The sequence below is a fragment of the Chroicocephalus ridibundus genome, chromosome 1, assembly GCF_963924245.1.
Source record: "Chroicocephalus ridibundus chromosome 1, bChrRid1.1, whole genome shotgun sequence".
In the NCBI taxonomy this organism is placed as follows: Eukaryota; Metazoa; Chordata; class Aves; order Charadriiformes; family Laridae; genus Chroicocephalus; species Chroicocephalus ridibundus.
Window position 1 is genome coordinate 166,534,458 of NC_086284.1, and position 26,975 is coordinate 166,561,432.

General features: G+C 43.9%; 1 protein-coding gene across 1 annotated transcript in view; it reads left to right on the forward strand.

The window, feature by feature from the left end:
• Nucleotides 1–25,869, forward strand: part of PLBD1 (phospholipase B domain containing 1) — a 41,906-nt gene extending 16,037 nt beyond the window's left edge. Inside the window, exons 4-11 of the mRNA XM_063322601.1 lie at nt 1,389–1,527; nt 9,491–9,655; nt 10,706–10,850; nt 17,550–17,750; nt 17,883–18,023; nt 22,590–22,775; nt 23,946–24,052; nt 25,610–25,869. Coding sequence (XP_063178671.1) covers nt 1,389–1,527; nt 9,491–9,655; nt 10,706–10,850; nt 17,550–17,750; nt 17,883–18,023; nt 22,590–22,775; nt 23,946–24,052; nt 25,610–25,777 — 1,252 coding nt within the window. The 3' untranslated portion in view covers nt 25,778–25,869. The remainder of the gene's footprint in view (nt 1–1,388; nt 1,528–9,490; nt 9,656–10,705; nt 10,851–17,549; nt 17,751–17,882; nt 18,024–22,589; nt 22,776–23,945; nt 24,053–25,609) is intronic.
• The last annotated feature ends 1,106 nt before the right edge of the window (nt 25,870–26,975 follow it).

Consider the following 26,975-nt stretch of genomic DNA (forward strand, 5'->3'; position numbering starts at 1 on the left):
TCACAAAAGTCCCGATTCCCTTTTCTCTTTAGTTTTATAAATCAAAAGTAACTCTGCTCAAATAATGCAGCTACACTCGTGGGAAACTACAAGTGGGAGAAGAACCAGGCCAGGTACTGGGAAATCCAGCTGTGATTAGTGCTTATTTAAATCACCCTAGACTTACGTTTTCTTCCATTACAAATACTTCTGAGAAACTCTAGTAATTTCTGGGAACTGTTTTTTTCAGCTTTATGTTATATATCTGACTAATTCTGTTATTGGTGCACATGTATAAGTTGATTGATTCTTACCTTATCCAAAAAGAACAGAAAAAACCTTACTGTCGTTCTTCAGCTGTCCTTGTGAGAAAAATGGGCTAGCTACCATATCAATGTGCATGAGGTTTTGTTTTTCCAGAATGACTCAGCATAGCAGCTGTGTCCCCCAGGATGCATTGTTGGAGGGTAGGGGAATAGTAGGTGGCCTTGTATCATTTTTCTGTATCCTGGACTCCTGCATCGCTGCTTTACTCACTAGCACTTGTCCTGAAAATCTTTAGCCCTGAATGCTCTGACCATATCCTCGTTATCTCTGACATACTTCTTGCATCTTCTTACTTCCAGAAAGCTAAATCTGGCTGGTTTTGTTACCCATAGACTGCTGGAAGAGTTGGCTTCCTTGCCAGGTTCATTCTCTCTTTTTTTTTTAGCTGCCGTACATAATGGATAGATACTGGAGGGTGGACGAAACTGCAATCTGGTCCAGACTTACTCTGACAACTGTGGTTCTTCTGTGGCACTTTGAGCACAGCAAAGGGAGGGAATTCTGGGAGATCCGTATAATGTTGGCTGCTCTTTTGCTAGGGTTTGTTTAGCTTTGTGTTGCCTCATGCTCTAAACCTGGGTTATTTGGCTAGTAACCTCTTGATTGGATTTGGCACATAGCGTGGTTGTGTTTGGCCATCCACCTTTTCCCCAGCATGCCTTTGTTGCACTTGTATGTAGGGGAGAGAAATAGGCTCTTCAAAAGTCAGTCTATTTCATCCTTAAATAAGCATTTAAAAGGGAACGGTTCATCTGACCTATCAAATGCTTGTTTCCCTTTACTGACGGTAAGGGGTCATTAGATCTGATGTAGCAGAGTCCCCCACAGAGGTGGACTCCAACTCTTTCTTTGACACTGAAGTCTGGTAGAGGTACGTTACTGTAGGGTATGTTGCATGGTTCTGAACATTTACACCCAGAGGATGTAACACTCATGTCTGCAGGACTTCCAAAGCATGATTTGCCTCAAAACACTAGGAAGGTTAAATCATCTGGGTCATAATACATTTGTCCCTTCCCTGCATTATCAATTATACCCTAAAACAAAACCAAGAAAATCCCAACCTGTTTGTTCCTCTGCAGGAAACAAGATCAATGGACAAGACAACAAATCAGAAATAATAAGGATGACCCCTTTTGGAGGCATGCTGGCTATATTATTGCACAGTTGGATGGTCTGTACATGGGAGCCCTCGAGTGGGCTAAACTGCACAAACAAACAGTAAGATTACTGCATCTCTTTTTTGGTAGCTGGGGATGGGATGTCAGAGAACAAAGATGGGAGAAGGGAATCTGGTATTTTAAAAAAAAAAAAAAAGGAGGATAACTAGTGGCAAGTGCTCATTCTGCATGCCATGCTACAAATACTTCAGTGGCTGTTCAATGTAGATATTGTGACTGAGCACTTGAGTTGTGTCACCACAGATTCTTTGCACTGGACTTGGAACCCTGTGTGCTCACATGCTGATTAGATTGGGGGTGGCTTTTGTATCCATGTGTGGATGTTGGAAGGAGAGACACTTGTAAAGTGCTTGCTGTTGTCGCTTTACAATTGTTATTGAGCAAATGACCTTCTAGGTATAAAGAGTAGCTGCAACAGCATGAATCAGCATGTAGGGAGTGTATTAAAGCTTTCATTCTTATTTCCAAGCATCAGACTTCAATTCTTAAAAGCTTCTCTATTTTGGACTATGTTTTATGTTGCTAAATGTCTTCTTTTCTGTCTTCTAAGTCTCCCATTACGAATTACGTGGTCAGTGCTGTGGCAGGCCAAATAGGGATGGTTTTTTTTTTGTTTGTTTGGGTTTTTTTTCCCCTAAATTCAATTAGAATTGTGTTTCAGATCATCAGCTTGTGTGCAATAGCAAAGCTCCCTTAACTCCAGCAGAGCTATTGCAATTACAGTGCTGTCCTTAAGTCTAATGTCTAATAGGTCCCTCAATGTGAGAGGGAGAACTCGAGTAATTGTAGTTGACCCCTTTTTGTCTTGATTTAACCATATCAAGAATTTAGAGAAGTTGGGAGTGCTAAATAATAAACAGTTGGGTTTTAGTAAAAGTGCACATCTTTCTGATGTAGAACTTGCTCTGGTGCTTTCATCAATGGGGAATTGTCTCAAACTAAAAGAAATGACTGTTCACAGTAATGGAGAGATGCATCCTGATGGGCCTGAGTTATAGGGAAGATACTAAGAACCCTTTTCTAGGAAAAGAACTCATTAATTCCCTCTCATAACACCTGTATCTGAAGAGTCCTACAAAGCTCATATTTTTTTTTGGGTGCTTCAGAATCCTTTAGATTCAGATGGGGGGAGGGGAAAGTGCTAGTTTGTGCCTGAGCTATCTCTTTATAATAGTCACGTCCTACCTGCCAAGTGTATTCCCTGATACTTATTTAACTGTGTGTTTAATACTAAAAAGCACTGACCTCTGAAGTGACAAAGTTATTCTTAATCCTCTTCTCAGATATCTCAACAGCATGCCTATATAAAAATGGTGCATTTAGTGAAAGTTCAAATATGTGGTTCAGTCTGAAATATCTGTATCCTCTATTTTTGAATTATATGCAGTGGATATATAGAGTTCTTTTCCCAAACATGCCTGGAGCAGATGGTGGGATTTATTTTGACTCCTTCCTATGCCGTTCACAATTTCGGCTTTTAGTATTTTCACCTGTGTTGGGATCACATCTTCTTATTAAAAGCAAAAATTTTCCCCATGTATGTGTTTCTCACTTGAGATGGTGCTGCAGGTTCCTCTGTTTGCCAGAGCCAGTAAGCTAACATCAGTTCTCTTGCCTTCGAGTGCGGTTTGGACAGCTGCTTTTGCACCTACATGTTTGGTTTTGCTTGGCATCAGCATGATACCTGACAGCTCTGCAAAAGTACATGCTGTTCAGTTTGTTGGATGCCATGCTACTTTTCAAATACTTCTGGGAGATTAGGCTACAACGGAGCTATTTGTGTATGTATTTACTGCTGCTAGGATCCCCTTCAGGAAATGAAGACCTTGAAGATTGTTGCTCTGAGCTTACACAGAGAATAAAAGCAGGTGCAGATGCAACGTTACTGACTAGTATTCTAGTTCTGACACCTCCACATACCTGAGGATCAACCCAGCTTCTGCAAACTGTTGGCACTTAAAAAACCAAACTGAACTAAAACCCAACCAAACAAAAAACCCTAGAAGACCAACAGTATCTTCCTTTTCCCCTGTGATTAAAGAACATCTGCCCTCCAAAGAGGCTGTTTTTCAACTGTGCTCTTGCAGTACATATTACAAGCATGTTAAAAAGGTTCTTTTATTTAATCCTTTAGATTGTTAGTAAGTAGAATGTTTGGCAAATAAATTCACCTATTAGATGACATTTTTTCTTATTTCTAAGTATTATACTTTGGTTCAATTCATCCAGTGTTGTTTTGATCTTTCTTTGGGCAACAACTACTGTAGCAAGTATTTACTAGTACCATTACTCATTTCTCACCTTAAAAATAATTAAACTTGTTACTGAAAGCCTCCAGAACAAATTATGCATGTTTTTAAAAGCAAATCTCATTCCTGTTGCATGTTTTCCTTAGTTCTTTGAGAGTCTCTTCTTTCCTCTTTCCTTTGGTAGCTACTACTTTTGTTTCACTGAAAAAAATAATCCTTTCTATTATATGAATTGTCTCTAGGATTATTATCATTGGGAACAAAAGTTTATCTTTTGATCTCCAGTGGTGCAGTAGTTTACATTCATGGTGGTAATGAACATTAGAAATATTGAGAGTATCTCATGTGTGGGTTGTGTGGTGGTTTTATTTTCTGTTTGTATCACACATCCCCCCCCGCCCCCACAAAAAAAAAACCAAACCAAAAAAACCCAAACCAAAACCCAACATGTGACAGGCTGTATTTTGTTGCCTCATGTTCTAACTGCTATGGGGGAAAAAAATATGCACACTTCTAAATACAACCGATTACTCCGTAATTAATCTTTTCGTGCAAAGAACAAGTTTCCCCCAGTGTCCTAAGCTTCAAAGAAGGCTAAACACTGCAGAAGAAAGGTTAGGAAGCCTCAGTTTTCCCTCTGACTTCCAAAAGATCAGAGATATGGGGAAGAGAGGAGGAGATAGACTTCAAAGTTCTTATATTTCCTCCCCCTTCCCCAGCAATGCTTGTACATGAATGCTGTGCTCTCCTGAGCACTAAGTTGATTGATTAACAAAGATGGGTCAAAAGATGGAGAAACGGGACTGTGTTTGCAAAGTCTGTGAACTTCAACACTGAGCACTGGGCAAAGTTGAGCAAAATTGTTCCCTTTCAGTAGAATGGTAACAAGCTGTATCGGTAGCTAATCTGCTTTTCATCTTGCACGTTTCATGTGTCAAGTTTTCATACCGTCACTACACATACCTTTTCAAACTTGCAAGCAGATGGAGTTTTACACTTGGTGGATTTGTTGGTGTGCACTTATTTGAGGAAGACAAGTGAAAAGATCTGACTTTCCATTGTCCTGTACAATGCATGGTAGTTTGCAGGTATGCCAAATACACACAGTGCTTAAAGGAGAGTTTCATTATGTGCATACAGGCTACACTGAAGTGTTCCATTTTTCTTTTCTCCCCTAGACTTCAGGTCTGCTTCACTTGAATATTGTCGAACCATTGTGTCTGCCACCAATAAACTGAGCCTTACTACAGATAGAAAATCTGTTTTGGACTCTGAACTGTTTGATAGTAGTACTAGTATTTTTATTTTTTTTATTCGTATATGTTCTGTAGTATACTGTTCTAAACTTTTTTTTTTTAATTGCATGAAGTCAGTTTTCCTGCAGGGCTATTTCAGGTAGGTGCTTCCATTGAAACCTGCATGAAGGCAATGTATGTTGTGAACTTCTGTATTTTGAATTTCGTATTTACAGGTATCAGTAAGAATGATGTCAAAATCTGAATACATTTTCATGTTAAAGTGTGACATTATTCCATCTGGTTTAGCAACATTTTATATCCGGTAAACAAACCCAACCCTTTTTCCAAGACAATTTCTGAAGGAGGGGCACTCAAAGAACATTAAGCCTTTTCATCTGCCTAATGCTCTACCAACGCTGTGATTAATCTTGGGCTTGTCTACACAGGGAAATTACTCTTGAATTAGGTGGTGTCAGAGTTTTAAGTAGTACAATGATTCTAGGACAGATCTCTATTTGGACTTCCTTATTTTGTATTGAGAATACTCACGCATGGGGAAGTTACTGGAAAACAATTGTTACAGAATAACGTCTGTTTTAATGTCCCATGTAGACAAGCCTTTAGGTTGGTTCTCTCCTGTCTGCTCCCCTTTCTAAGTTTGTCTCCTTACAGCTGATTTAACTCAAACTCAATTTGATTTTTGGTTGTGTTTTTTTTTTTTTTTTTTTTTTTTTTTTTGCTATTCAGGATGGTACCTTTAAAAGGAGGAGCCACACATTGTAGCAAAAGGACTTTTTCTCTTGTCATGTCTATACTACCTCTCCGCTTGTCAGTTTAGCTCATTCATTCACTTTTCTTCAGGAAGTAAACCATGCATGCAAGGACTTTTCCTGACACTGCTGTGTGAGATGGGAGGTGTTTATAAAAGACTGTAATATGCCCTACGTTATCCACTTGTTACGATGCACACTCTTTTTTTGGGTCTAGTTCTTGCTGGTGGCCATGGATTAAACTCCTCATAGAGAAGACTTCTCCATGTACCCTGGAAATCGGCTGTAGTAATTCCCAAAGTGGGGCTCTTGGCCATTCCTGAAATTCCCAGATATAGCCTGCATTGCAGGCGACCAAGTCTTCTGTTTGAATGCATTGTTTTACTGAGGCTCCAGTGAAGCTCTGCACACTCTGCTTGTGTGATGTCACTGAGCATCAGACAACCTTAAACACAAAGCCAGGTTTATCCAAGCAGAGTAATGAGTTCTTGGAAATAAACTGGAACAAAATTTGCTTGCCACTCAAAAAGGAAATGAAAATATAACCCTAGTGGGTACTTAACAACCTAGTTCCTCTTTTACTTCTCTGATGTTTTGGATGGCTTGGGGAGCTGGCAGCCCAGTCTCACCCAGCGGAGCCCTAAGAATTTACGTAACCTTTGCTTCTTTGTTTGAGTTGGTCTTTACTCCTGCTCTCTGGCCTCCTTTCTGTGCATATAGTTCTGATTGATAGCTTCATTGCTTGGCACCTTTGTTCTAGGTTGAATGGAATTCCTGGTAGTTACTGAGTTTTTGACTTGAAATGACTGTAAGATAGCAGAGAAACGTGGAACTCTTTAAAAATATACAGGCAATTCTAAGTGATGGTGTAGCAGTGTCAGTGTAGCTACCTGTAGGTGTTGCAATGAATGCAGGTTTTATGGAGGAGAATATGGAGTGGTGGTGTTTTGGGTTTGTGTGGCAAGGTTTTGGTAGCGGGGGTGTATAGGGGTGGCTTCTGTGAGAAGCTGCTAGCAGCTTCCCCTGTGTTGATAGAGCTGATGCCAGCCGAGTCCAAGATGGACCCGCTGCTGGCCAAGCCAGTCAGCAATGGTGATAGTGCCTCTGGGATAACATATTTAAGAAGGGGAAAAAAAACCAACCCTGGATGGCAACTGCAGCGGAAGAGAGGAGTGAGAATGTGAGAGAAACAGCCCTGAGACACCAAGGTTGGTGAAGAAGGAAGAAGAGGAGGCGCTCCAGGCTTTGGAGCAGAGATTCCCCTGCAGCCCATGGTGACAGCCATGGTGAGGCAGGCTGTCCATTTGCAGCCCATGGAGGTTAACAGTGGAGCAGATATCCACCTGCAGCCTGTGGAGGATCCCTTGCTGGCGCAGGTGGATGCGCAAAGGAGGCCGTGGGAAGCCCACACTGGAGCAGGCTTCTGGCAGGACCTGTGAACCTGTGGAGAGAAGAGCCTATGTTGGAGCAGGTTTGCTGGCAGGGCTTGTGACCCTATGGGGGACCCACACTGGAGCAGTCTGTTGTGAAGGACTGCACCCTGTAGAAGGGACCTGTGCTGGAGCAGTCTATTACTGAAGGACTGCACTCTGCTGTGGAGAACTGTCTCCTGTGGGAGGGACCCCACGCTGGAGCAGGGGAAGACTGTGAGGTGTCCTGCCTCTGAGGAGGAAGGAGCAGCCAAAACAACATGCGATGAAGTGACCACAACCCCCATTCCTGTCCCCCTACGCTGCTGGGGTGAAGGAGGTAGAGAGTTCAGGAGTGAAACTGAGCCTGGGAGGAAGGGAGGGGTGGGGGGAAGGTCTTTTAAGGTTTGGTTTTATTTCTCATTGCTGTTGGACTAGATGATCTCCAGAGGTCCCTTCCAACCCCTGTCATTCTGTGATTTGGTAATTGCCCAAGATGGTAATTGGTGAGTGATCTCTCCCTGTCCTTATCTTGACCCATAAGCCTTTTCTTATGTTTTTCTCTCCCCTGTTCAGCTGAGGAAAGGGAGTGACAAGAGCGGCTTTGGTGGGCACCTGGCATCCAGCCAGGGTCAACGCACCGCAGGTAGCAAATGGATGGCAAGTACAATTAAAATGTCTCGGGGCTGGCCGAGCATTCTCATATGCAATCCTCTTTGCTGCCATCCTGGTGGTACAGTAATGCCTGTGTAAATTGGACATTGGAATACAGCTTCTCCTCATTATGTGCTGGGCTTGCAGACCTTTAAGTGCAGCTGGATGGGCAAAAATTGCTCCAAGTCTCTCTATATGGATTCCAATGACAGAGCAGTTGTTGAGACTTGTTTGCAAATGATTTATACCAGTGAGTTGCTTAAAATTATCCCAAGATACATCTCTTGATGTTTATCAGTTGTGGTCTTTGCTGTTCCCTGTTTGGGTCCTTACAGCAAAAACATGATGAGGTAAAGCAATATAACATAGATGAAAGTTTGCTTTAGACTTCTTCCTCGAGCTATAGCTGGTGTTAGGGCCTTCTGCAATGCATGACTTCAGTTGTGAGATTGGCTTATTTCTCTCACTTGTCTTGGTAAGCATTGTGGGAAGATTTAATTCCTTCCCCTGGGATATATGGACTAGAGTTCACGTTACTTTTGGTTTTCCTGTTGGTTATTCTCTCTGCCAAAACAGCAGATGGATAATACAGAATTCAGCCTTCTGAATAAAAAGTAAATGCGTTTGGTGCTGTTTATTTTTTCCATGTCCTTCTCTCCCTTTTATTGGGGTTTGTAGAGAGGTCAGCTGTATGGTTTAATAACAGCGATTTGTATTGCAAGCAATGTGTTTCTTTGCTATATGATTATGTCTCATTCTAAAATTACTATTCATAGCTCTACTGTGATGTGTGTTCTGACTTATTTTCCTTAAACCTTGCCTTACTAAAGGCATGGTGCAAGCAAGAACAAGAAAGGTTTAGAAAACGGTCTTTGAAGGTTGAGGTTAGGCTACTGTTAAGCTCTTGTTTATGAAGAGGAAAATTAAGAGAAAGGTTCTGAAGAGCATGTTGCACAATGAGCTGTGTGGAGTTAACCCTGGCTAGCTCTAACCATAAGGTGTTTTTGCAAGCAGGTAGCATAGCTGAGTGCCTTTTGACTGACTTCCTCTCTTCAGCTAGTTCCACGCTTGATTACCATTGTTAACATCTCTTGCTTCCCTCATTTGTTTCCTCCTCCTCAGTCATGAGGATGTCTTAAATCTCAGTCTTTATAAAAATATTAAAAACCATAAGAGTGTTTGTTAGTGTAAGGCTTTTCAAAGGCATCTAGATAAACTCAACCTTAAATCTTACTGTTGCCCCAGCATAACAGTAATAGCAGACTGATTGGTATGCTGTTGGCGAAGACACACAAAAATTTTGTAAGTCACTGCTAGGGTATCCTTTTTTCCTCAGATATGTTAGTATTGGTAATGCTACTATAAGGGTCAGACCCTTAAAGATACCTAGGTGCCTAATTCAGTGCTGAGTTTGAGCATCTGGGCCTTGTGAGCAGGTATTTCATAGACTATGTAAGAGCTTTCTTTGAGAGCAAAAGAGAAATGACATCATCTAGATGTGGCACTTCAGGGCATGCTCTAGTGGCAGAGATTGTAGGTTGTCTGGTTGGACTCGATGATCTTAAGGGTCCTTTCCAACCATGAAGATTCTGTGATTCTGTGAAATTCTAACAGCTGAGACTGTCCCGATGCTTCTCTGCCTGAAAGTGCTTTTTGTGGTCTCTCTTCCCTCCCTTTCCTCAGCCACTGAGCATCTTTGATGTCCAATTTCTGAATGCAGTTGGAGACCTGTTGGACCTCATTCCTGCATTATTTGAGTATTCTGCACGGGGTGGACAATGCAATGTGGAGGCAGGAAGCCATGGGAAGTATCAGTGGGATATGGGTCACTGCTCTGCACTTATCAAGGTGAGCACCAAGAACTTAATCTCCAGTGACTCTGTTGATTTGCAGTATCGTAAGTCTGCATTTCTGGAGTCTTCATTGTTTATGTTACATGTGCATAAAGAGACTTCTGTCAATCAAGGTGCTTTTATGCAGTTGTCGTCATTTGTGCCTCTATAGGATTCTGGGTCTGGTTTTGCTCACTTTCACTTTCAACGGCAGGGGAAAAAACCAAACCAAACCCACAGAAATTGACAATGAAAAGCTACTAGAATTACTAGGGAATGGGTAGCTACCATGGAGAGGAGACTAGAAAGGGGTAACTTTTTTCACCTAGATAAGTGAAGTCTGAAAGGGGGTATTGTGAATGTCTACAAATACGTTGGGCAAATAAGCAGGGAGGAAGGGAAGGATAAGTATCTGATACATCATGGTGGCAATTAAAGTTTTCAGTTAAAGTTATCAAGGATCTAGTCAGCACAGATTCCATGTATCCCAGAGCAACAATATTCCCCTTAAATTGAGAAGCATTCATTCAAGCATTTGCCTACAGCAAGAGGTTTCTGAGCTAAGAACAAATCTTAGAACCAGGGAAATACTTTAAAAAGATGTACTATCAATATACATTTACCTTTTCAAAATGAATTTACTTGCATTTGCTTCTGTACTTTAAAGTCACCGAGAGGCATTTTCACAGAAACAGCACGCTCGAAGTTAATGTTGGATATGTTTGCAGAGAGCTGATCTGAATGCGTAAATGCAAGTACTCAACAGGAAATCGGGGAAACAAAGCATATCACGTGATGCAGGTGTCCCCCCAAACCCTAAGCTGTTTCATTTTGAAAAATAACAGCTAATTATTTGAAAAACAACACATAGGCAAGAATTATTTACAGAGGTTTCAGAAATTCATTGTTAAGTATGCAGTTAAAAGCACAAGAAACTGCTCCCTCTTGAACAGTGCAATTAATCAAACTACTTAAAACAAGTTGTTCTCCCAGTTTCTATCAAGTACAAAACATGCAGAGTATAGTAGGGTCTGAAATTATTCATCTTTCTCCTTCTGTTTTCCAGGTTCTACCTGGATATGAGAATATATATTTTGCCCATTCCAGCTGGTTTACATATGCGGCCACACTGAGAATATATAAGCATTGGAACTTCAATATAGTCGATCCATACACTAGCACCAGCCGTGTCTCGTTCAGCAGTTACCCAGGTAAAGTCAAGAAACCCAAAACAATGTAGATATCCAAGATGGCATGGACCATCTTAATGTCGTGCAGATGTTTTGCCTATAAAAAGGATGATACCTCAACAAGCACTGGCTTCAATCTACCTTAAAACTTTTAGCCATCGAGAGCACAAAATGTTGTCTTCCATTTTCTGGCTTGAACATGATGATGTTGTTGTCGTCTTTTGTTGTTGATTAATCACCTTCAGTGCTCTGAATGGTATTAGTTAAATATTCTATGTCTGGCAACAAACACGCTGCTTTGAATTCTCCTCGTGTAGTCTGCAGTTGTCTCAACTCTTGAACTTCTCACCTTCTCACCAAGCATTCGCACACTTGGTAATAACAGTTTTGAACGCTCCTGTTAACCACTGTGGCATGACTTGTGCTGTAATGGGATTATTAGAGAGTATCAAACCCTAGCCATTTAAAATTGTATCGACTTCTTTGGTGTTGGGTTAGCAAACCTTCAGTTGTTTTGTTTTTGGACCAGCCCCCCCATCCTGTCCCCTTCTATCTCTTCCAGCTTCTGTGGAAGCTGTTGCAGAGGGCAGTATTTTTTAATGGTTGTTTCATGTGTTAGTAATATAGCCAGCCAGAATATTTAAAATCTCCTTTGGGAAGATTAGGCAGTGTATAATATTCCTGAGTTTCCTGGAAGACTGTTAGAAATTGCCAGCATTTAATGTTTCAGGGGTAAAATATGTACTCTTGCTGGAGTAGCACTAAAACGCAAACATGAAAAACCAAAGCAAATCTAAGACTCTAAAGACTCTAAGCATTGCGTTAGTTTTTAAAGGTGGGATTTCAAAATTGAAAAATGCCCCAACACTCAAGAATCTTCATAAACTTTTTAAAGTGAAGTATGTGCCATAGAAGACTGATTCTGATGAAACTTCATTGGTTGATGATTTCAAAACATGCTTTGTTGAATTACTGTGCTTGCTTTACTACAAAGGCAAGGGACTCCTGAGACTGTAACTGGGAAACTGTTTTGAAAAGCAGTTGCATTCATTTCATGCTGAAAGCAGTTGAGTTTTTCTTTTTTTTCCTATTGGGTTCTGACCCTCCTCAGTGGCCCTCAGGAATGCAGCATTTTCTGACAACTAAGATTTCTTGCTTTGAGGAAGGAGTAGAGGTATTCTGGCAAATGTCTAAGTGTACAGCCTTTCAAGAGTTTTGGGTTTATCTCAGATTCCCTTGGAGGAATTTCACTTGCTTGTTGCAAGGAATTTTGCCAAGCCTATGTAACCTGGTAGAAAGCCAAGTTTTCTGTCTGAGCGCTCTGTTCATCAGCTGAATGTACAGTAGTTATTCTGGATCTTATATCTCTCAGCAGAAATACTGTTGAGGGTAGTACCATCCTTCAGAAGAATGTCGCTCTGTTTCCCAGCTGTTGCGTGCTGCATTGTGCTTCAGGTTCAAACTGGGGATCGGGATCAGCCATGCAGCGCATTTATTATTTTGTTTTTAGTGTGTGTCTATGGTGATGTCTCTGGGATCCTTTTGTGGATTCTCTGTACAAGTGAAATACAAGTCTTCTGTTTCGATGAGACTGGTAAAGCTTGCTGTATGGGAAGATACCTGAAAACCAGCTACTACTACACTGAAATGGTCAGGGTCTGTTCACTAGTGTACAAAATCCCAGCGTTCTTGCTGGAGACTGTTGAGGTCTGCAGAGATGACTTGTTCAAAACCTTCCTTGTGCAAGGAAGTCCAAGTCCAAACCCAAAAACCTGGGTGGACTCTGGCACGGTGATGTGGTAAGGTGTACTTCTACCAACAAAACTGAGTGAGAACTGTTGCAAAACATAGTTCCCGTGGCTACAGTGAAGTTTGAGAGACCTGTGGTATGCAAAGTGTAGTTACTGGCCACCTAATTACAGGGTACTATCACAAGCACTAGACAAGCATGATCCATTGACTACAGCAAATTACATCAGCTGTGGGTGTAGCTCATAAACTTGCAGTTTTCCAGAGGATGAGCAAGCTCTAAAGCACTGGCCTGGTAATGATCTAGGGATATCACACAGGAAGGAGAGCACTGCCAAATTCATTTGCTCCATATTGTGATGAGATGAAGTTTTATATTTTCAGGGAATCTGACTGTGGAATCTACAAGTCCTGGCTGTGGCTCAACTTGACGGGAACTGCATGCCAGTTCCCACTCTTAGACTCCATCCTGACAGACACTAGGAACCAGTAAGAAAGGCAAAGCTAGTAAGCTCCCCTGAATAGTAACATGATCCTAATGTACATAGAAGTATTGAAGTTAGGAGGAAATGAAGAGCATTAAAAAACAGGTGTCCTTCCAGGCCTTCAGTGACACTTAACTGAGTAATTAAAAGGTTTCTGTCATCCAATAGATTGGATATGAAGTAAAATTCTTCTGTTGTCCAAAAGCTGTGTCAGAAAAGCTTCAAGGAGTCATTTGCCTAATGAGAAGGAATGTGCCAACTCCCTGACTTCTCCTGGGGTCACAGAGTAAAATTGTTCAGATTGTTTATTTACTGATTTTCAAAAGGCAAACTACTACACTGCAAAAATTAATATTTGTTGTGACTCAAAGGATCTAAGACTGTTCACTAACCGTGATGCATGTCAGCGTGTGCATTATGATAGAGCTGGAGGGCCTTGTGCTTCCTAGCTTCTGCTGTGACTGAGCAGGTAGGAGGACACGCAGGAATTTCAGAGTGCATCCTGGCTTCCCCAGCAGTTCCTCACATTCCTGCCAGCATGCTCAGATATGCACTGTTACAGCAGGTCTTCTCTTTGCTGCTTTCTCCCTTTCAGAGCAATAGCAGCGCCGCAGAGCCACAGTCAAGTGGAAATGAACAGAGTAGAAATCTCTGCTTTTGCAGAATTATTTAGCCACTTGCTGCTCATTTCCACACTAATCCTAATCCTCACTAGAACTGTGCTCATAGTCTTAGCTTTCTCTCCTGTTGAAAGCATCTGTGCAGAGCCGCATGTAGGACAGCTTTGTGAACCTCTGGCAAGGTTTTTGAACTTTTGTGAACCAAGAGGTGCTTGGGCACCTCTGACTTCATCGTCTTGTTCATGCTCTGGATGTAAGGACTTAATGCGGTTGGTGAATCTATGCAGAGCAGAGAGAACTTTAAATTGTACAGACACATTGCAGTTGCTCACAAATGTTGAGTGAAGCTGTGCTCATTTTGGGGGGTAAGAAATGCAGTGATGGAGACTAGGTAGCTACTGTGTTTTGCAGGATGTATCTAGTAAAAGATCAGAGAAACAAGCACCACCCCCACCCCCCGTGGTGGTGCAGTCATTGCTGAATACTGCCCCATTGACCACTCAAAGAAACGAGCCCAATTAGCTAATGACATTTGTAAATTTCCTTGGACAGAAGGGAGGTTGCACCTCCCAAGGTTTCATAAGAAAGGGACTCTACCGTTTGGACCCAAGCACTCTGCTTTGGGTAGTGACCTACTTTTTCTGGGCTAAGCCACAGTATTGTTAAGCATGTTACTCTGATTTTTAGCTGTTCTAGCAAACAGTTAAGAATTTTACTGCCACCTTTGCTTCTCTGGTCTGCTGTCATGATCTTGCTTGGTTGACACAGGCTGTGACATGGGAACAAGATGGCACAAGTTGTCTTGATGGATGGCTGTTCATGTGCCGCTGAGGCAGGAGAGAGAAGTAACGTGTATCCGTTGCTTTGAAAGTAATTTGGTGTTGATACAGGATCAGAATGTGCAGCATTATCCTTCCCCACAGCCTGAGCAAGAGCTAGGAGGAACAAAACATGGAAAGGGCGGTAGCCTGTGTATTCAGGGCACCACCTTTGCTCATGAAGTATTGCCTAGACCATTTCTTGCTTCCCCGTTCCCTCCAACATCTGTCTAAAACTTGGAGGCAAGAGCAGAGGAAAGTGTCTGATGCACTTTAGAGATGAGAGGCTAGTGCTGTAGTGTGGGGTGTGCTATTGCTTAGTGCCTAGGAGAGGCCTGTCAATGGAAGGCAGGCAGCTGGTGGAAGCTCAGTCTTGACATGAGAAGCAGCTGCTAATGGGATTAAGAAAACTAACGCAGAGGAGACATCTTTCCCATTGTCAAGTGTGTTTACAGCCCAGAGCACAGCATCTCAGCCAGGAGCTACTCTCATCCCTGTGAGATGATGGCTAGACCTCATGTGTCTGACTTCCAGCCTGTAATACTGACCCTTTCTGTACCTGAATGAGCACAATGACCTTTTAAAATGCCAAAAAAGCTGATGCCATCTGCTAGAGAAAGCAGCAGCCTACCTCTGCAGGAGCAATAGCTTCCAGGAGTGTGTTACTCCCCACATACTCTTCGGTGTGATGACTCTCTGGAGAACACTCTGGCTCAGATGTCAAAAAATACTTTGCTTGACTGGTTAACGTTGTCATGGTAAATGAAACTCCAGACTCTGGAAACTTCAGTTTTCCAGTGGTGATTGGAAGCTGAATCTAAATGGCTTGCACCCAGAAGATGCAATCAGAAATGCTTTTGCTTGTTTCTGTGTAGGAAGAGTCAGTTTCATTGGAGGGAGGGGGGAAAAAAAAAAGAAAAAGAATCGATTTTTGAGTTGCTGATAAAAAATGGGAGATAGGTTCACAGAAAAAAATAGATGAACTGTACAGTGAGATAACAGTTGACATAAAAGGCACTTTCAACTACAACAGATTCTCATACATACTTAAAAAGACAAGAATGACACAAGAGGACCTCAAATATCTGCTGGTATCTGTAGGCTTCACACAGGTTTTATTTTTGTGGATGTCTTTGCCCTGTGTAAACCTGGTGTATGTGTTTAACTTCCCTTTGTTTCAGGGGTGACTATGCCTTAAGTCAAAATGGTGTATGTTGTCTTGGGATAATTAGGCTATTAATGATGTATCATGGAGGGCATGTTGTATTATAAAACTTGTCAAATACTAAGGCCCAGAAGGAAATCCCCTTGTTTTCAGCTTAGCTGAACTTTGCAATGTATTTGATTTACAGAGGTCAAACTTTAGTTAATTCAGCATCATTCCTTGTGTTGATACTTACTTTGAGTTGAGTTTTTCTGTTTTATCTCAGCTGTTGATTGAAAAAGAAGAAAAAACTGATTTATTTTGAAGTAGGGCACTTGGCATTTGCACCCATATGGGAACTGGCATTCAATTTGAATCACAGTTGTTTAACAATTCCATTTCTTGTTTCTGTTTGGGCAAGCACTTGACTTCTTGCACAACAGTTTGTTGCTGGAGTATCCCATGTCCTTGTATAAAATAGACTGGCAGAGCCAGGTTTAGAGTGTTTCTCTTCCTGTCCTTACTTATTTGAGAGAGAACTCTGCTGTTGATGTACATAATTTATTGATGCTGTTTCTGTCTCCAAGAATAAAATACTAGGAACCGCAAGCTGCCAGGGGCTCTGTCTGTTCTATACTGACATATTTTTAGAGAACAGGTGACCACAAAGTATATTTTCCTGGATCTGTTTTGATTTGAGAATTGGAGACTTTAAAGAAATCTTGCTGAAACGGAGACCTTAAACATTACTTTTGCTTGAAGGCAGTCTGCCTTTTGATGAAAGCCCAGGAACAGGAGGCAGAGCTGAGTTGTCTTTCTGGCTGTCGGAGGTTGCTGACCTTAGTTTGTTTGCAGAGTGCATTAATAAAGCTTGCTGTAGAAGATTTCATAGTGGAACTCAGCTATTATGCTGTGGTGCAGCATTTTGTACTCTTTGAAGAGCGATACCATTAAAAACTCATTAGCAAGAGACAAAGTTCTAGATGACTTGCCCATTTAACTGTGTTTCTTCCCCAACCTGGCAGCCCTGTGTCCACTGGGGAATCTCAAAGTCAAGTTATTTCTGCTTCGTAAGTAGTCACCATGCTATCCATGGCATTATAGCTGACCTTTGCAGCTCTGTGTATCACCTCCTGGTGTGAGATCTGCAATTGGACCTAGGACTTCTGTTGGCATGTAACCTGGAAGGGAATCCTGCCCAGAGATCCATGGCTGTGTTGAATTTGCAGGGCTGATTGGCATAAAAAACCCAATGACAACATGTCAGAAAGAGGAGCAGGTAAAGCTTCCTCTCATATACAGCATGTGGTTTATGATTTAAAAGGTGCCCATCTCTTGGAGATGCTTTTAAGAATAGTTAGACTGGAAAAGATTAAACTAGAAGGAAGAGTTTTCTGCTTGGCTTGATTTAGTCCAGAATGGATTAATTTATAGGAATACCTGTTGTCCTTACAGAATAAAAAAATGAAACTGGCTGATGAAAAATCTGTTTGTGGAGCTTGTACTTTTGTTTTGGTTTACTTTGCTGTATTTTTTAAAGGAATTTCTTTGTTAGAAACAAATGGTCACTAGGCATTTACAGCATGTAATCCTCAGCATAAGAGTAAGACATAGCTTGACATACGAAGGAGAAACTTCCAAATTTGGGATGAAAACAGGAAGCAAATGCTGTAGACAAAGAATTAGGTTGTGTGTTGAAAGCATGACAAATGAGAAACGATGCTGATGGGTGAGCTTAAAGTACTTGCAGAAGTTGCCACCTCATCTTCTCGTATTTGTACAGTTTGATTTCAAACACACGCAAGTTGACTCATTCATATTCTCTTGGCTTGTCTCTCTGTTTTGTTCTATGAGTATATCAAAGGTTCACAAAGATAACAAACTTTGTGTTATTGCTCTTTAAGGCTTTTTGGTGTCCCTGGATGACTTTTACATACTAGGCAGTGGCTTGATAATGTTGCAGACTACCAACAGTGTGTTCAACCAAACCCTCATCAAGCAAGTGGTGCCTGAATCCCTGTTAGCTTGGCAGAGGGTCCGCATTGCTAACATGATGGCAGACAGTGGCAAAACTTGGGCAGAAACCTTCTCGAAGTGCAATTCTGGTAAGTAGATTTTTCGTGTGAATCTTTAAAAAAAAAAAAAAAAAAAAAAAAAAAAATGTGTTCCCTCTCTGCCTTGTACCCTTTTCCTTCCCCAGGCAGGATGTGTAACACTGTCTTTGCTCTCATACCTAGGGACCTACAACAATCAGTACATGGTGCTGGACCTGAAAAAGGTCAAGCTGCAGAAGAGCCTTGATGATGGCACACTGTACATTGTTGAGCAGATTCCAACCCTCGTGGAGTATTCTGATCAAACAAATGTTCTCCGTAAAGGTAGTAGCTCCTGTAGTAGTTACTGGCTTAGGAAAGCTGTCTCTTTGTGCCAGCTGGTGGAGAATCGTGCTTTGTACCTGGGAAGGGTTTATTGAGCACCAGTGCTGAGTTTCAAGTTAGAAAGCTTTGTGGGAGCATACCTCTCTTGCCAGGTCTGTTAATGTATGCATTTCTTCTGTATGTTGTGGCAGGAATGTGGTGAGCATCTGTGTTTCTTAGAAGCAGAGGAGGGAAAAACAGACTTTACCTTCTTTCTTACTTTCTTTTTCTTGCCTTTTTTTTTTCTGGTATTATTTTGCCCTGTCTGAGACCCATGAGGAAAAAGGTGAGGTCTATTTGAAGCAGTACAAATAATCGTGGTCCTGTGGGCTACTTGAAATGTTTGGTGAGTGCGTCACCCTACAAGGAGATAAGCTTTTAAATACGAGAGAAGTTCTATGTTAGAATCAGCTCCTGAACTGTTCTGGAGCTCTGTTATCTGATAAATACTTGCTGTTTAAAAGATTCCTTAATCCCCTAGCAAGACTAACAACAACTTGATGGAAAACAAACAAGAATCTAGGTGAAGCAAAACACCCACTGTCAGGTTTCATTCACAAGTGTTTTCTAGACACTTCATGTCAGCATCCAAAAGCCTGAGCTCATTCCACAGATTTAAGTGTGTGTCTGGTGTTTTGTGCTCCCTCTTCTAATCACATGCTCAGAAGGTGAACTGATAAATTGCTCTTCATCATCAAAATGACTGGAAATGCATTTATGTTAGTGGCTGGAGTTGTTTCCCTTTGGAATTTTTCCTTGTGTCTGGCTCCTTGGAAGGTCCTGGCTTATTTTAGGCATTGCCATAGTGTCAGTATGGCTTTGAGATGTGTCTTACTGATAATCTGGAAAAATCCCCTTATGCTTCTTTGGCTCCTTTATCCGTTGAAGATACTTAAGTAGGCTATTGCACCTTATCTTCCGATGTTTGTGCCTATTTCAGATGGTGAAATACATCCTCGGTGCTGTGTTGTGGATTGTGGTGCAGACAAAAAAAAGCTAATGGAGACCTCTCTAGCTCTGGCACTTGAAGCAATAAAGCCATGCCATGGCAGTGCCGCACCTGTGCAGGCAGGCCAGGCTGAGAGTGTTCCCTGAGTTACTTTTCAGCAGTGACTCGAGAGAGCTGCCGTGTGGGATTCCCTGTAGGACTGAGACCAACCCCTGGGCTTGGCCGTGCAGTGACCACTTATTGCCTCCTAGGAGATCTTGTGGCTGCTTTGTTCTGTGAAGTGGCAGCATGTATTAGAAGTTACATATTATTTTACATTTACAGTAAGGCTTTTCCCAGGTATCTAAATGCACCTTGTGTGCGTTGGATAACACAGTATTCAGTCTCTGGTAGCTTAAACACTAGAAGGGCAGCCCTCAGCACACAGGATGGGCTAAGCACCGCAGAAGTGCTGCCTTGGAGACCTCAGCTGCTGTAAGCCAGCACCGCTCCTGTGAGCGGTAGATTTGGACTCCTCCGTGCCATGCAAGACACCAGGCGAGTTCCATCAAGGCCCCTGCCCTGTTCCCTAGAGCTCGGAGCAGCCCAGGTGAAGGAAGTTTGCTGTTCTCAAGAGCAGTGCTGGCTTAAAGTGTTTGTAGAGTAGCTGACCCTGGCACACTGCATAATAGCCCTGTAGCTGGTATCTGGAGATAATACGCTCTTGACACTCTGGCCTGGTCAGGGTGAGTTTGTACCAGCACTGGCTTTTTAAGTCTCTTTCAAGCATAAACCTAGAAACAATGGAGAATGGGAACTGAGTTCTCAAGTGAACAGAGGCGGGCATTCCTGTAGTGAGCCCTGTATCTGAGGAAAAAGCAAGCATTTTCTTATATCGTTTTGAAAATGGAAAGATATTTTTTTTTTTCTGAATTCTGTCAGCTCATCTCTTAGGCCAGTGCAGGTGAGTTCTAAAAAACAGGAATCTCTTATGTTGCCCTTTCCAGGCAAAGATGGCAAGGTGCTTTCTGTATGTTGACAAAGAAATTGGGAATCCTTTAGAGGAAGTGGGAGAGAGCAGTACTGTCTCCACTGTAGGGATAGGAGTGGGCTGTGGTTCATGTTTCCTAGTGATGAGTAAGTAGTGCATCCATTTCAGCATCAAAAGCATCACATCAGATCAGAACCCGGGATCTCAGTCTCTTCCACCATACACCTAATCTTCTCATTGATCTCGTGATGTTGCTGAGATCTTTTGCTCTGGGCAGAGGAGGAAGGTGTTCTGTTTTGAAGAATTTTTGCTGCCTTTATATTGTCCTCTTCGCACCTCCCCCCCACCTTCCAACCTTACACCACCTCTGACTTGTTTTTGTCACTGTTCGCCCTGCCAGGCCTAACAGGCAGGTTTCCCTGGCTTATAGTAGCCCTTGGGTAACGCCTACCTTAGGTTTGGTGCTGCACTGTCTGCATGGGATTTGCAGTCTTGCAGAGCCTGAGGAACAGAAGAGCTCTTGCTGGAGGAGAACTTCAAATAGCTGCTTCTGTTTTAGCAATTTAAACAAAAAGTTTTTTTCAAGTGGGTGAAGGAGGTCATCTGTATGCACTGCATTCACGTGAGGCAATAGCACCTTTTTGAGTCACAACTAAACCCAACTGGTTTGGAAGCTGGTGTATCCATATCCTCCGGCCTGCGTCATTAGAGGCTGGCAAGTGTGCTCATTTCTGGAGGACGCCTGTATTACAACACAACATGTACACAACCGGTTTCCTTCAGGTAGGCTCTAGGTCACGTAAGCAAACGTCAGCAGGACCCAAGCTGGTAAGGCCTCTGCTCAGGCAGTGTCCCAGTGCTCGCACTGTCTATCTGTCCTTCAGGAAGTTAGCTTCGTACATCTGTGTACCATTCCCAGTGAGTCCCACTTGATTTTTCTTGAGCATCTTACAGCCAGACTCCTCGCGTTGTGCTGGGCTGAAATTAATACATGGAGTGCTGCATTTACCAGGTCTAGATAGGAAATCTCGAAGCCAAATCCTGCTGTGTGTGATTTGAGAAGCAACATTCCTCACTGACAACAGGAACTCTAGTGCTTTGGAGAGAACCTGAAAGTGTGCCCCTCTTGGGACTAGCTCATGTTATATACTCTTTGCCTAAGCACTCCTGGCAAAAAAAATAAATAATTAAACATTAAGGTATAGGTATCTATTTTTATTTCTTCCAGGACTTGGGGTACCCAGATCCTGACCTGGATGGTCTTCTGGCTCTTTACAAGCTTTTCTGCTTTCTAGACTAGTCTTGTTTCAGGCAGTTGTATGTCAGCCTGCCTAAACCACTCGCTGGAGTTCTGGCTGGCAGTCCTGCTCTTTAGAGTTAACAAAACTGCAGGATTCACACTTGCTCTTGGAAAAGTTAGGGCAGGGCTCTGCTCTGCCGATCGATCACTTCTTAACCCTCAAAGGCAGATACTGACAAACGCAGCTATCCCCCGTCTCTCCTTATCACTGTGTGGAACCACAGCTTTCCAAACACTATGCCACAAAGCGTGTGTGTGTGTGTCCTTTGCTGACGTGCCTCCTGTTCACCCCTGTTAGCTCTGTGGTTAGTCTGTGCACGTCCATCCCTGACGGGGTGTGTTCTTCTGTCTTGGTGAGATGGGAAGTGGAGGGTAAAAAGGGAGTGACTTCAGACCTCTCGCTGGGAAGTTTGGTGGACTTAAATGATCTTACACTCCTCTGAGGTTGAGCTGGTGTCATAGTTTAAGCCCATCCATCAACTAGGACCATGCAGCCCCTTGCACCACCCCCTTCCCTCCCATCCCCAGTAGAGGGCAGGGAGAAGAGGGAGCAAAGAGGGAGCAAACCTCATGGGTTGAGATAAAGATAATTTAATAGCAGAGTAATGGAAGAGGAAAATGACAATGACAATAATAATGGTAAAAGAATATAAAAAATAAAGTGATACAACACAAGTCACTCTCACCACTCGATTACCCATCCCATCCCAAGCAGTGATGACAGAACCTGGCCCCCCGGCCAGCCCCAATTTATATACTGAGCATGACATCTCTGGTACAGAATATTCCTTTTGGCCAGCTTGTCCTGTCTCTGTTCCCTCTCTGCTTCTGTGGGGAGAAAGTCATTGACTGATATAAACATTACTTAGCAACAACTAAAACAGTATGTGTTATCAACATTCTTCTCATGCTAAATCCAAAACACAGCAGCTACGAGGAAGAAAATTAACTCTATCCCAGCTGAAACCAGGACAGCAGGGAAACCTCTGTCGGAGGGCTGTGGCCGCTCTGCGTGTTCACCTCAGACTCCTGCAAGTCTGATCTCAGCTGTCTTGCAGGATGAGTCCTCAGGGTGGAAGTCTGGGGGCCGGGTTGCGTGGGTACAGTCTCCAGTGGTGTTATACTGGGAGTCAACCCTGGTCATGCCAGTGACTATTGTTGTATTTTCTTGTGTTCAAACCAGTTTGATGTGTTATTCCTTGACATGCTGTTCAGGCAATGCAGCATGGAAAATGGTTTATTTTTTGATATAAACAAGAGTGTTCAGCTTTTCTAAGTTACTAACAGATTGGGTTTTGTCTCTGGCAGGTTACTGGCCTTCATACAATATCCCTTTCCATGAAAAGATTTACAATCTCAGTGGGTACGCAGCATATGTCGAGAAATACGGCATGGATTTCTCTTACGAACTTGCTCCAAGAGCAAAAATCTTCCGTCGAGACCAGGGCAAGGTGACCAGCTTGGAAAGCATGAAGTACATCATGAGATACAACAGTAAGACATGTGTTTATGTACTGTGGAGCTGATCTTAATAAGGCAGCATTACTTTTATTTCTTGAATTGTAGAGGAAAGTGGCAGGCTGACATACAGATCAGAGTTGTATTACCCCTAGGTGCAGAGCGCATACAAAGCAAAAAGATAATACAAGCTTACTGTTGAGGTTGGAAACCAGGCTAAAATTACTCTAACAGAAAGAAGACGGGGTTCCTTCTAGAGCAAAGGCCCTTGGGCTTGCTGTTTGACCTTTATGGAGAGCTTCTGACACTCCAAGAGACTCTGTGGGCTGCTGTTACCCAATACATCCACAGCCTGTCGACCTTGAAAGCATTTAATCCTAGGCAAGAGTTAGGTCAGCTCAGACCAGAGAGTTTAGTGTAAAACTTCAGGTCAGTTTGGCCTCTTCCCCCCCACCCCCGCCATGTTGAGGCAGAATGATCTTTGGCAGGTAATGCTCTGCTCTTCCCTGACAGGGTTCTCCTTAACTGGATTAAAACCAGTTTAATTAACTTCTCGCTAAGCCCATCTCTTAAGTACAGATAGCTTTAGATGCTATATTTTTATTCCCAATTATAGGGAGCATGGTGATTACTGGGCTTGGGGTTCGGGAGGCCTCTCCCAGGGTGGGGTATTGCTACTGTTTGGGCTGTGAGTAGCAGGAGGCTCATAGATGTTGAGGCTTGTCCACCTTCCCCTCGTGGCTTGCAGCTACTGCAGTGGGGGTTTGAAGGCTTTGCTCTTTGCTCGGACTTAACTTTAGTCCAGAACAGGAAAACAAAGGCTTTCACTGCTGCACTTCTCCCTTTCCTTCCTCTCCCTTCCCTTTTGTCTTCTGCTTTTCTCTCCTGACAGAGTTCCTTTTCTCTGATGACAAAGCTTTTGTCATGTGGAGTTGCAGATGTTTGTGATTCCAGGGGCACCACTGCCAACCTCTAATGCAGGAATAACTGTATGGACTTGGATTAGGAGCTTGTCTACTTATTATCCTGTCTCAAACACTGACTTCTAGCTGGTACCTGGGGATGTGATAGACCCATGTTTCAGCCAGTGCACTTACCCAGCTTTTAGTGGCTGGGGCACTTTGCATGAGTGGTAGAGGCTTTTTGTGAGGGAACTAATTGTTTTCTTTTCTTCCTTCCTTCCCTCCCCACCACACTTCTTCCCAGACTACCAGCGTGATCCTTATGCCGAACGCAATCCGTGCAACACCATTTGCTGCCGGGAAGACCTGAATCCTTCTTTTCCGGTGCCTGCAGGCTGCTATGACTCTAAGGTAGATTACCTCCATTTCAATATCTGCTCAACGTTTGCTGTATTTGTCTCCTGTCAGACCTGTAGCATGTTTTCCTGCACTAGGGCGAGCATGGCCAGGTCTGTCTGTTCCCTCTTTTCATGCTGTCCTAGTGCTTCAGCACATCTTGAGATGGTAGTTCTGTGCAGAGTCCTATCTCCTGTCCGTGACACCAGCCCTGGCACAGTGGCAGAGGGCAGAGGATACTGGGGAAGATGTGCAAAAGAATTACGTCCGTGGGAACTTGTGGTGTTTAGGGGTTAACTCAAAGACTTGCAGCAGGAGGCGCCGAAGAGAAGGCTGAAATGAATCTTTACATCACTCGGGGAAGGTGACTGTTGCAAGCCTCAGCCTCCTGTTCATGGGGACTGTGTGGGTGCCTCCCCAGACCCCACAGGAATGTGTTTTCAGCCTCATTTTAACTTTACCTTTACAAAGCCTGGCTCTGTAGCGAGACACCCTGCTCCAGGGCTCCACCTCTCTGTGAAACTGCTTTGAGCAGAGTTTGGTAAAGATCGCTTTACTTTCTGGGGGGATGTGGGGAAATCCTTAGACCCACTGGCCTGGAGAAAGCAGCAGCTTTTCTAGGCAGTTTGTGTGGTGGTGTCACTGCGGGGCAGTACCTGAGTGAGCAGCTGTCAAGTCCTGGTGTGCTGGGAAGTCGTACAGTGTTTTATCCTGTGGGGTCAAGCCCGCTGCCTTTCTGGATTGTGAGTTCGGCTGCTAGGACGGGCCCTGTGGGGTCTGTTCTGGCATTGCCAGTGCTGCGTGTGTCCAGTCAGCTTGCACAAGCCCAGGCCTGCTGTAGTGGCCAGTAGGAGCTCCCAGAGCTGGTTATTATGAGGAACGCAGAAAACTGCTGTGTAAGAGTGTCTGGGAAGGGAGTAGGTCAGTGCACGCTGGTTGTGGTGCCTTTGCTAGCGCAATTAGGCAAGGGGAATGGGCTGGGCTGGGGGAGGACAGGGGACCTACGAGGGGCATTGAGAGAAATAGCCCAGAGCAGAGGTGAAACCTGGCAGTTATAAACACTAAAGGCAATTTTAGTATCTCTGGGTTTGGAAAGATGGAGCAGGCTGGGGACCTCTTGGGAGATAATGAAGGAACAGGGCAGAGTCTGGGCAGCAATATTAACTCTGTGCTGCCTGTGTCCTTTCCTGAATTATTCTGACAGTGCCCTCAGGGGACAGGCCCAGTGCTTAACACCAAGCAGAGCTTGGGTCAGACCCTCTAGGCTGCCTGCTGCGGCTCCAGCTCTTCTGGAGACACCCAAACCCAGGGAGGGTTGTCCTGAGGGCAGTCCTGCCTCTCTCAGCCTGGAGAGGGCAAGGGCTGGAGGGCAACGTGGGCTTGTGCTTTGCTACGTCTGTGGCAGAAGATGCCTCCGTGCAGGGGAGGAATGCTGCCTGGCCAGCATGCATTTCCCCTTGCTCTCTTTCTTTACTGTTATCAAATCTCCCGGAGCTGTTCCCCCTCTGTGGGATGGGCGCGTGTCGAGCACCAGGCCACCCTTTTGCCCTCAACTCCTGTCTTTTATTACAGGTGTCTGATTTCCGCCTGGCTTCAGCGTTCACAGCCACTGCAATCAATGGCCCCCCAGTGCAGGGCGGTCTCCCTGTCTTCACCTGGAGACGGTTTAACCACACGCGACACCAGGGCCTGCCAGAATCGTACAACTTCCATTTTGTCACCATGAGGCCAATCCTGTAAACCCAGCATCTATATTCCCAAATGGGATTTTCTTTTTTTTTTTAATGGAAATTTTCATTCCTGTGTGTAATAAATCGACCTGGATGTCCACATCCTTGTGCCTTACCTGCTTTCCCTTGTCCGGCCTGCAAGGCACTTTGTACTGACGTTAGCTGCCTCCGTGCAGCCCAATGCATGTTCTGCTCTTCTGAGCTATTTGCGTGGCCCTTCCTCTAACTAGGATTGATGGGAGGCTGGCATGGCACTGCTTTCCCAGGATCTGAGCCGTCATCACAGCTGTTCCCAGAGGAGGAGTGAACCGCAATGCAATCAATGAGAGTGATCTGTTTCTAGTAGCAACACGGGACCTGCCTCCAGGGCTGGCCCAAGCCAGGTGGCTGCTTTGGGCCATGGTGGCCTTATCTCAGCGCTGGCTGGACGTCTGCCTCCTGTCTGAGTGGTGCCTGCGAGATGTGCTGCAAATTGCATCTCATCCAGGAATGTCAGTAATGGACAAGAGTCAAGGCCGTGTTCTCCACGGCAGACCAGTGTGCCTGTTCCCTACAGGGCATGGCTTTCCGTGGCGTTTGCAAGACTTCCTTTGTCTCGCCAAAGTAGCATGCAAGGGTCAGGCTGCAACAGGTAGTGAAGGGATGTGCCTGGTGACTTCTGGAAGCAGCCTGATGCTTTTGGAAGCACGCACCCCATACGCTCCCCCGACCCTGGCCTTCAGTAGCAGCAGGGAAAGAATTGTACGTGTGTCCGTGCAGTGGATCTCTTGGTGATCGGCCCGTGTGGTTGTTCAGTGGCCTCTTTGCCTGCTCCCTCAGCTGTGGAGGCAGAACGTGACTGTGAGGTGGCTGTGGGGGCCGGGGCTGTACGTATGGCTCGTACTTAACCTGTGTTTACACTGAGGAGTCGAGTCACTGGGCTGTTCTGCGTTAGGTGCTATATGTGTAATTAAGCAAAACAAAATAAACAGCTCTTTCCTCATGGCCTTGATGGCCCAAGCTACACAGGGCACAGCGCTGCCTGTATTACGGAGGTGAAGAATGAGCAGTGTGAGATTTTGACCAACCCAATGGAGTTTAGCTCCAGTGATGGGGAAGGGGGTGAGTTACTGCAGCACAGGTGAGCTTCTACCCTAAATAGTTGGCTGTCACAGTGCTGTCCCAAATCTGTGTTGTTTTATCCCGGTGTGCAAGAAGCCGATAAACAC